The sequence below is a fragment of the Sinocyclocheilus rhinocerous genome, unplaced genomic scaffold, assembly GCF_001515625.1.
Source record: "Sinocyclocheilus rhinocerous isolate Xijiao unplaced genomic scaffold, SAMN03320098_v1.1 scaffold2716, whole genome shotgun sequence".
In the NCBI taxonomy this organism is placed as follows: Eukaryota; Metazoa; Chordata; class Actinopteri; order Cypriniformes; family Cyprinidae; genus Sinocyclocheilus; species Sinocyclocheilus rhinocerous.
In genome coordinates this window covers 682,618-693,701 of record NW_015624199.1, presented here as the reverse complement: position 1 = coordinate 693,701, position 11,084 = coordinate 682,618, and the positions used below count along the sequence as shown (strand labels likewise).

The 11,084-nt window shown below is 36.4% G+C and overlaps 1 protein-coding gene and 1 long non-coding RNA gene across 6 annotated transcripts in view; both read right to left on the bottom strand.

Moving 5' to 3' along the window:
* Nucleotides 1–3,514: 3,514 nt before the first annotated feature.
* On the bottom strand, nucleotides 3,515–5,232 carry LOC107738378 (uncharacterized). 2 transcript variants are annotated; one of them, XR_001639871.1, is made up of 3 exons: nucleotides 5,189–5,232; nucleotides 3,707–3,824; nucleotides 3,515–3,610 (listed from the first exon to the last, which is right to left on the bottom strand). It is a non-coding gene; the product is annotated as an uncharacterized LOC107738378 (long non-coding RNA). The 2 variants fall into 2 exon arrangements; XR_001639870.1 differs by having other exon boundaries at nucleotides 3,738–3,824.
* Nucleotides 5,233–8,808: 3,576 nt separating this feature from the next.
* LOC107738343 (G-protein-signaling modulator 2-like) overlaps nucleotides 8,809–11,084 on the bottom strand; it is a 28,512-nt gene continuing 26,236 nt past the window's right edge. For all 4 annotated transcript variants that reach the window (XM_016550097.1, XM_016550105.1, XM_016550113.1 and 1 more), the window contains exons 13-14: nucleotides 9,704–9,930; nucleotides 8,809–9,618 (exon numbers count right to left, since the gene is read on the bottom strand). In XM_016550097.1, coding sequence (XP_016405583.1) covers nucleotides 9,445–9,618; nucleotides 9,704–9,930 — 401 coding nt within the window. In that variant the 3' untranslated portion in view covers nucleotides 8,809–9,444. The remainder of the gene's footprint in view (nucleotides 9,619–9,703; nucleotides 9,931–11,084) is intronic.

The following is an 11,084-nucleotide window of genomic DNA, read 5'->3' as shown; positions in this document are numbered from 1 at the left end:
GAGAAACTATGTTAACAATATATCAAGCCCTGATTAGATCTATACTTGACTATGGATGTATGGTGTATGATGCAGCATCAGCAACATTGTTAAGGCGATTAGATAGAATACAATACAGAGCACTCGGGATATGTCTAGGAGCAACTAAAACAACTCCAGTCAATGCACTATTAGTAGAGGCAAATGAAATGCCATTAAGTCTACGTAGAGTAAAATTGTCCCTGGTATATTGGACATCAATGAAGAGTCATGCTGGAGAACATATTTCTAAAGATGTATTGAATAATTGTTGGGAATATACAAAGGAAAAAGGAAAGGGTTTTGGATGGAATATTAATCAACTAGCAGAAAGATATCAGATTGCAAATATAGAATGTAGTATGTCTCCAGTATGGGGCGAGGTACCAGCTTGGTTAATTCCTGAAGTTAAAATTGATTTGGAAATACTAGACAAGAAAAGGGACTGGGAGGAAATGGGTAATATCAAATATATGGTGAATAGACATTTACAGCAAAGATTTTATGCGAGTACGCATATTTATACAGATGGATCAAAAGACCCAAATATAGGGCTTGCAGGAATAGGAGTTTTTATCCCGGACTTGAATGTATCAATAACTAAAAGAGTATCATCTAAGCTATCAATATATGCTATTGAAATGGTCGCTATCATAATAGGATTGATGTGGATTGAAGAGGTAAGACCAGACAGAGTAGTGATATGCTCTGATTCTGCTTCTGTGTTAACATCGTTGTCCACCCATCATTCATGTAGAGAAGACTTAAGTGAAATATTGACATTATTATGGCATGTACAAAGAAAAGGTGTATTAGTTGGTTTCTGCTGGGTGCCAGCACATGTGGGCATATTGAGAAATGAAACAGCTGATAAATTAGCAAAAGATGCTTTAAAAAAGCAAGTAGATGATGTTAATGTTGCTTTAAGTAAAGGTGAAATCAAAACTATAATTATGGAAAATATTTTAAAGGATTGGCAAGAAACATGGAATTCAGATAATAAGGGGAGGCATTTATTTAATATTTAAAAAAATGTTAATAATAAACGAATCATTAGTGGTTGAACCAGGAGGGAACAAGTCATTATAACAAGGATGAGACTTGGACACACAGGACTGAATGCATCACTATTACTGGAGTACATGAGAATGGTTTATGTGAGTATTGTGGGGGAAAAGAAACAGTAGAGCATGTAATATACGATTGTAAAAAATATGACGAAGAAAGAAAGGAATTAATAACATACTTAAATAAAAAGGGAAAGGTAAATAAGGATTTGGGGTACTTGTTAGGATATGAGTTTAATAACGATATAGTAGGATATAGGCTGCTAATAAAATACATTTATGGTACAGGGTTGAGCGAGAGGATTTAAAATCAATCAGGGATGCTGTAGCCTGATCTGGATTTTAGGGAACCAGGGAAGTGTTCTGGAGGAGCTGGAGACGCAGCGCCAGATGGGTCCCTGGAACCTGGGAATCTGGTAAAGGGAAGTTAGGCAGCTGACTTGCTGCCGTATGAGGCAATGACTTTGCAGGCAGCGTTTTTGCATGAAGGCACCTCATGAAACTGATTTCGGACAGGCTTCTGAGGCAGCGTAACGGTTTAATGATCTACAACAAAATAGAACGAGTTTTGATTATAACTAAACAAATATTTAATCTCGCTAGAAATAACATCAAAAGTGCAAAACGTTAGTCAGAAATATACATTTACACACAAACTGACCACCAAATGCAACTTTTAGACGCCATCTTTATTTTTTAGCTCAACCGTCCCCCAATAATCCCGGAATGGAACGCACAGGATTGTGGGATATCAAAGGCAGCGAAGGATACATCTATGCTGCCTTCAAAATTTGATCAGAAGAAGGTACGTCTGGAGTCAGGAAGTAAAGCAGAATTTGAATTCGGACGTGCCTTGATGCCTTCCTGCCTTGGAATGCTGCCTCGGAAGGCAGCATTTTAGAGCTTTTCGGTAATAATGTTCTTTTTAGCAACATCATATGACCCCTTTAAATGTATTTAAATACAAATTACATTCGATTTTTTTCAAAGGCTTTTCAAAATACATAAATCACTTCATCTCATTCGCTCCTTTCTGATATAGTGCACTTAACTGCCATACACTATATAGGGATTAGTGAATGAGTGATCGAGTGAGCGATTTCGGACACAGCTCTTGTCTTTCATAAAGGCCGAAGAAAGTGATCTTGGACTTAAAAAGGTTGGTGACTACTGCTGTATACTAGCTATACAACCGTATACTGTTTCAGGAATGACAAACGCGAGTGTAAAAAATTATGCGAGTGAATCCGCTAAATTGTTCCGTGAGTCATTGCTATGATTGGCAGTGATGGAACAAACTATCTGACAAGCCGATAATACATATTTTAAATACATGTATCTGAAATATTACCCATCCCTGATGGTAGGTTGCCAGGTTGAGGTTTGGTCCATACAAATTACGGGAGTTTCCCCACAAATGGGTTGATGTTTGTATGATGTTTCGATTGTGTGAATAGGATGTGTTTCATACAAGATTTGGCAACTGGACATCCTTGGAATAATATATTGATGTGATTATTTATATAATGAGGTTTGGTACATACAAATTACGGGAGTTTCCTGGGAGAAATAACAAAATGGGAGGGGGGCAGGAGATGGGTGTGAAATACGGGAGACTCCCAGGAAAAAAACTGGAATGTTGACAGGTATGATCACCACCATGGGTGTGCATTATTTTCTAATAATTCAACGGCCTGTCGTCAATTTTTCCTTACATATAAAATGATCTGACATCCTAATCTACCGCTGATTAAGTCCAGGTGAATGAAATGCATTCAATGCATTGTACTCAATCCCTGAGAAAGAGACTGCGGTCTTGGTCTGAATATAAGCATCATGTCTGCACAGAAACGTCTGAAACAAATTCAGATCACAGTAGTAGGAAGAATGAAAGAACTTCATGCATCTCAAGGTTCAAAAATCTTGTTAAATGAGAAGAGAAATCATCTTGTAGGATCTGATTTTCAACAAGGCACTGATTCATGAGTAAGACTTCAGTGAGGGTTGCAAGGTCCTAAAATAGTATTCTGGCTTCATAAAGAACAGGTCATTCAGGATTGGTCTGAAGGGGTCTTGTTTCTGATGATAAGATGACTCTCTGATCATCTATCCGTTTGGCCTGGGAGCGAAGAATGAGGCTGAAGAAGTCTTCATCTGGGACTGTAGGGCCTCTGGTATTGAACATACACTTTCAAAAATAGACAGACAGACAGACAGACAGATAGACAGATAGATAGATAGATAGATAGATAGAATACTGAATTAATGAATACTGGCCAGATTTTAAACAGATTCTATACTTTCTGTCTAGTCGGACCAGAATAACTAAACACACTATAGTTATGTCATATCAATTTGCTAAAGCCCTTGTAGAGTCATTGTTGTAAAAATGTGCTAGATTGATGACTTATGGATGATTTTGGGTCATTTTGATTTAATTAGTCATATTAAAGGCTATTTCTCCTTATTTTCTCATATGACTTCTGGGTGGAGCATGAGATTCAGGCCAGGGATGATCAGCAATTCTGTTATCCAAAAAAAATAAAAAAAAATAAAAATCATGACATATTTGACAATGCCTTCTATAATATAGTTGATAAATCCAATCCAAAGGTACATACTGATTTGAAGTTACAAAATCATATTCCTTACTTCCACTTGTCAAGTAAGAGACATCTCTTATCATCAATGCAGGGGCCGCTGCTTGTATTTACAGGGCCTGAAGCTACTTTTTATCTTCTGTCAGGGAAAAGGAAAAAATAAATTAAAGAATAAAACATAACAATTTAACAGTTTTTATTTTCATAAATTCTCTTGCATGTGAATTTCTATACTCTGCTTTCTCTATGTTCTCAGCTTTTCAATTTTTTTAGTCATTCTATTTAATAACTGACTAATAGTCATATATCAAATAGTCGTCCTTGTTCTGACAATCATGAGAATAAATGTAAGAATAATGGACTCTTAACTATACTGCAATTTAATTTAATATATTCATGCACTATTACTGTATGCATCAGAGCTAATTTTGCAAATAAATAAGATTTTCGGCATTGCATAAAATGCATAAATCATTGTACTGCTCTCTTAATATAACAAGAACAAAAAAAGCGGTCATTAAAAAATGATAAAGATATTGCTTACAGAATGTTTCTAATAAAATAACATATATACTGCAATTCTGCAATGAATATATATACTGCAATTCAAGATATACTGTAAGAATGAATAAATCAAATTGAGAATATATAAACATATACATACACTGTAAAAAAAAATTCCGTAAAATTTACGGTAAAAAAACGGCAGCTGTGGTTGCCGGAATTTTACCGTAAAAAATACGGTAGCAACGTTTTAGGTTTTACGTTTTAACTTAAATTTATTTTAAGTATTTTCATTAACTAATATAATGTTAATATACCAACCTATTGAAGTACTGAAATCTGTTTTGTAGCTTTGTAATACACTGATAACCACCAAATGCAGGTGGTGATAAGAAAGTCACATGATGAACCAAAGCCCATCACAAGCAGCTTTTAAATAATAACATATATAAAAGGTGCACAGTGTCATTCACACAAACACTAAACACCATCATGGTAACACACATGCAACTGAAATAATGCAATAAACATTCATTTAACAACATTAGGTGTAACACACAACCCTATTATACAAAACTGATAAGAAAAAACTAAGAAGAAACATAGTTATTTCAACAATACAGTCTTTTACCGTTAAATTCACGGTCATTTTTTACAGTAGTTTTATTTCTATTGTCTACATCTTATTTGCGTTGATCGCGTCCGTTGTAGACAAGGTATTAGTCTGGAAAATGACTAGAAAATGACTCCGTCTGAAGTTGAAAGGTTCAGAACAATTAAACTAAGATGTTAATTTGTCCCACTAATTCTCTAAAAGAGACCATTACAATTAACATGTGTGACTCAAAATCCTTTAATCCCTTTCTTAAGAGGACAATTATTCACAATCTTCAGCTATGAGCTGTGGATGGGGTGGAGATGGAGATGTAGTATAAATATCCCGTCTGCTGTAGAGACAAACAACAGTACGAGCGACAAGCTGGTTAAAGCAGGACTTACTGTTCACTTGCTGCAGCACGTCGAGTTTTCGGTTCAGTTTCTCTTGAACAGACAAGGACAAAATCCATGTAAGTAATCATCTCAGACATTGTTTGAAACTTATTATTAAGTCTTTCCTTTTCTGGTATGATTGTATAGTTTATATAGTTAAAGATTTTGGCCTGGTAATTTTGGAAGGAGGCAGATTCACTTTACCTTATGTTCCTGAAAATGACATTTACATGCTGTTCAACCCCTGGTGTAAAGGTACGTGTTTCATTATACTTTTAAAATAAACATGAACCTGAATATATATTTAAAGTCCAATGTTCTCCTTATCAGATGACTGTGTGTACCTGAGTGATGAGGCGGAGAGAGCTGAGTATGTGCTGAATGACATGGGCAGAATCTACTATGGAACTAAGCAGCAGATTGCCTGCAAAACATGGAACTTTGGTCAAGTAAGAGCCAAACTTTCACTCATATATTACAAAAGTGTCGACTGTTAACTCATGTGTATGTCAGAGAGATGCTGTGAATCCACTGACTAAAGTGGGAGTTGTCCTAAATCATGTGGGAGTGGGAGTGCGTCACAGGAAAACGGCAGAAATTACAAAACTGTTTCTAGTGTGTAATTCTATAAGCAGGTGCGCATGCACGACCAAAATAAAAATTGTGCTGTGTAAATAAGTTCAGACCGCTCATTTGCGTACCGACATGGTTGACTGCAAGTGACATAACTGTGACGTCTACTCCAAATTGGTCTATACCAGGGTTCCTCAAATCTTGCCCTGTAGGGCCAATGCGCTGCAGAGTTTAGCTCCAACCTTGATCAAATTCACCTGCCTGTGATTTTCGAAAGATCCTGAAGACATTGATTAGCATGCTCAGGTGTGTTTGATTAGGGTTAGAGCTAAACTAAATAAAAAATAAAAGCCAAAATAAAAGCTTACTGATTTTAAGTTTGAAAATTATGAAAATTCATATTTAAAAAGTAAATATTAGCATTTTATTTTTAGGTTAATTTTTAGAAGCTCACGGTGTTTTCAGCCTCTGCCTCCTCAATATACGAGTAACTTCAGATCAATCTCAAAGTAAAAGGCGGTACTAAAGTCTGATTTTGTGGTGGATGTGTTCAAATTTGATCATCTTAATTCAAGTGATGAAGGATTCTGAAAAGTCTGACAGTGTTGAGCACTACTGTAAGGTTAACCCTGCATGGAGTAAATGTTTGAAAACGATTAACAGTTGCAAATAAACATTCATTCGAAATTTATAAAAGTAATCAAAAAGTAATCAAAAGTAATCGGTTACATTACTTTAATAAAGTAATTGAAAAATTTACACTACTATTACATTTTAAATAGGGTAACTTGTAATCTGTAACCTACTACATTTCCAAAGTAACCTTCCCAACACTGCTTCTTATTTAGGCTACTGAACTGTTGTATAAAATCACATTTGCACTTGTTCTTCGTGACAAAAACAGCACTCCTGTGATATTGCTCTCTCTGCTCGTGTAATAGTCTATGGCTTATCCTATGATATAAATATGAGACAGAAACTCATACAGAGGCATTTTTTTGCACTAGCATCTTGAATTTTAGGGCATAACTGCATTTATGGAGTTGTTGCCCTGCATCATATTTGTCGACAGTCCACTGTATGAAATGTAAGATGACGTACAGGTCTGGGGGCGGGGCCAGTGCGTTAACTGCGTTAAAATATTTTAATCGCGTTATTTTTTCATAATTAATTAAGTTAGCACGTTAAACCCTAATTAAACCGACAGCCCTAATTTTTATTTAATGCTCCCTTTTTATTTTAAAATATAATAGTATTATCTCACTTTAGTATTTTTAACTAAATAAATAAGTTGCAATAACATTATTATCGCTATTATTATTATTATTTTTTAATAGTTATATTGAATGGGTCGCAGTATGTGCATTGTGAGGACCAAACCAAATATCCAGGTGCTCTAATGAGAACCAGGCTGAAAAACGTATGCGCACCCCTGCCTATAAGTAACAAGGGTGAGCATCAAAAGTGTTGGAACCTATTGGGGTTGATGCTGGAAATGTTTTTCACATACCATTTCTCATCCCATCTGAGATACAATAAACTCTACTGTATATATAAGTATATATAAGCTCTACTGTATAACTTTTTTATGCACAAGATAGCATGACAGATTTTTCAATTTCCAACTTCCTCACTCCTCTGTCTGATTTATAGTTTGAGAAGGGAATCTTGCCTGCATGTATGTATGTGTTGGAGAAGAGTTGTACACCTTGCTCAGGGTGGGGAAGCCCCATCAACATTTCCAGAGTGGTGTCTGATATGGTGAGTCTTCATTTCCTTCTTATCAACACCCTGTTTTCATGTAGGAAAGCCTTTAAAATGGTCCGATTTGTTCTCTGCTGAGTATGGTACTTCTGCATGAAGTTTGCTGCATTCAAAATAAAATAGTTTCGATCATCTCTCCTTATCAGGTTATTGCTAACAAAGACTGTGGTGTGTTGGTGGGTAACTGGTCAAACTGCTATGGTGATGGGCTCAGATCAACGTGTAGACATCACAAATCTCTACAAACACCCACTTGGTAAAAACCACATGCATTTCTCTTAAAACATCTGGTCCAGCCCTCAACACTTTATTTGAACCATGGTGCTTATAGAAATAATGAAGTTGGGTGTCTCTCCTATGATTCATCTCCATGTAAGTTTTACTCTTTCTTTCATTGATTAGGTTCTTCTGAGAAGAGCACTGCTTTGGAAACAGCCCTTCGTCATGGGTTGAGAAGATGCACATACCCACTGCCCTGTGCTGAGGATGTTGTCTGTGAAGTCAGCCTGAAAGAGGACGGACCATGTGTGGGCAAGGATGCCGTGCTTTGCATCAATCTAAAAAACAAATGCAGCTCACCTCGTAGCGTCACCCTCTACAGCCAGGCTGCAGCCATGTACTACACCGGAGTCAGAAAGACCTTCCTGAAGAGAGACCAGACATGCATCGAGCTCAAGCCCTCTGAATGTGAGAAATCATAAATTTTTGTAAGAGTTGCAATAGATGAGACCACACAGTTGGCATAATGCAGCTTATGGGTAAAGAGACTAGTCATGAAAGAAAGAGTAAAATATAATAATCACAGTAGTATTAAATAAGCTTTCTTTCTTTCACAGTGACATTGCAGGGCATGCTACAGTGTGCCTGACAGAGAAGTTTATTCCCAAGTGTCACGGCCCACAGAAACTTCTGGCTTCCTTCGATTGTCCTCAGCTCACTCAGGTGCATGGATTCACCAACATTGTTGTCAAACAGCACTGTTAAACCAATCAAATAACCAAAACAGATGAAACGTCATGGCTCCATTGAATAGAAAGCGCTCACACTGAATTGATTTGCAGAGTTAGATAACAGCTGTTAGTTTCTCTTAACCTACAAGCTGTAAACATTAAACTTCTCACAATGCATTTAATCATGATGTAGGACAACTGCACTAATGCTTTATACAAGACAATGTTGTCTTTTCATCTTTTCTGATTTTTAGTAGTCTTTTGGGAATTGGCATTTATGAGTTTGAAAGATTATAAATGTAATTCTGAATAGTCATTAACCTTGTTGCTCATTTGAAAACTCAACTAATTGTATCATGGTGTTGGTTACTCTGTCCTGTGTAGCTTCAGCTTCAAATAAAATATTTCCAGCATACTAAACTGTGTCAGTTTGTGATATTGAGAGGGATCTATTTAAATGAGGCTTTATTCCGCTTGTCGTTTAAAATTAGTAATACATTCTTGACTTATATAATTTCCAGAACAGAATTTTATATTCACACAAATCCAAACTTTTGCAGACTGCTTGTTTCTGAGCAGAAAAAGATAACATAAAACATTTCAAGTCAAAGAAAGAATCAAAATAGAACTGATATACTACATTTAGTGTATATAAAATGGTCTGACATCCTAATCTACCGCTGATTAAGTCCATCCAGTTATCCAGGTGAATGAAACGCATTCAGTGCATAGTACTGAATCCCTGAGAAAGAGACTGTGGTCTTGGTCTTTTCTGCATAGAAACATCTGAATCCAGTTCAGATCATGGTAGTAGAAAGAATGAAAGAACTTCATGCATCTCAAGATTCAAAAATCTTGTTAAGTGAGAAGAGAAATCATCTTGTAGGATCTGATTTTCAACAAGGCATTGATTCATGAGTAAGACTTCAGTGAGGTTGCAAGGTCCTAAAATAGTATTCTGGCTTCATAAAGAACAGGTCATTCAGGATTGGTCTGAAGGGGTCTTGTTTCTGATGATAAGATGACTCTCTGCTCATCTATCCGTTTGGCCTGGGAGCGAAGAATGAGGCTGAAGAAGTCTTCGTCTGGGACTGTAGGGCCTCTGGTGGGAGGAGGTGGAGGAGCACATCTCTGATCATCCAGTCTGGATCCCTGTACAAGCCAAAAACAGCTATTGAACATACACTTTCAAAAAGAGTTAATGGTTCCATGGAGCCTAATAATAAACAACATTAACCTGGCACTTAATCAGCATGTCGAAGAAGTCTTCAGCTGGTTCTTTGTTATCGGCTGAGGCCATGAGTTTGCTGAGAACATCCTGGCTGTGGCGCTGGTCCAGCCGGAGACCCGGGAGACTGTCCACACTGGCCCGCTGCTCGTCTAGCCGACGGCTCTGTGAGCTGGCCAGCAGGTCTAGGAAATGGCCAGGCTGTGCCGAGGCCTCCGCTCCGGATGCGGAAATAGCTGAACAAGGTTAAAAACAGCACAATGTGGTCCATTTAAACACGGTTCAAAAGTTTGTGGTAGGTAAGAATTTTTTTTTACAGAAATAAATACTTTTATTCAGCAAGGAAACAAGAAATTGGTCAAATGGTCAAAAGGGACAGTAAATCATTTAATAATATAACAAAAAATTATATTTCAAATAAATGTTCTTTTTTTAACTATTTATCAAAGAATCCTGAAAAAAATGTATCACCATTTCCACAAAAATATTACTGTTTTCAATATTGATAAGAAATGTTTCTTGAGCAGCAAATCAGCATATTATAATAGTTCTGAAGGATCATGTGACACTGAAGACTGGAGTAATGATGCTGAAAATTCAGCTTTGCATCACAGGAATAAATTACAAATTAAAATATATTACAATAGAAAAGTTATTTTAAATTGTAATAATATTTTACAATATTAGTGTTTTTACTGTATTTTTGATCAAATAAATGCAACCTTGGTGAGTATAAGAGACTTCAAAAGCATTTTTTTTTTTTAAATATCTTACTGCCCCCAGACTTTATTTTATTAAAACATAAATGAAAAAATAAATAAAATAAAATCACACACACACACAGTCTGGTCAGCTATCCTTGTAGGGACTCTCCATAGGCGTAATGGTTTTTATACTGTACAAACTGTATTTTCTATCGGCCTACACCAACCCTACACCTAAACATACCCCTTACAGGAAACTTTCTGCATTTTTACAATCTCAAAAAACCTAATTCTGTATGATTTATAAGCTTTTGTACCCATGAGGACCTCAATTTAGGTCCCCACGGTGACAGAAGTCCCCATGAGTTGGTGTGTATTCAGGTTTAAGTCCCCACCAGTGTAGAAAAACCTGTATACACACACACAAATGTGTATGTGATATTTTATATGTGTGTTTGTGTACAGGTTTTGAATACTGAATACACTCCAACTCATGGGGACTTGTGCCACAAAAGTTTATAAATCATATAGAATTAGTTTTTTTGAGACTGTAAAAATGCAGAAAGTTTCCTGTAAGGGGTAGGTTTAGGTGTAGGGTTGGTAGGGCGATAGAAAATTCAGTTTGTACAGTATAAAAACCATTACGCCTATGGAATGTCCCCATTTAGATAGCTAAGTAAACGTGT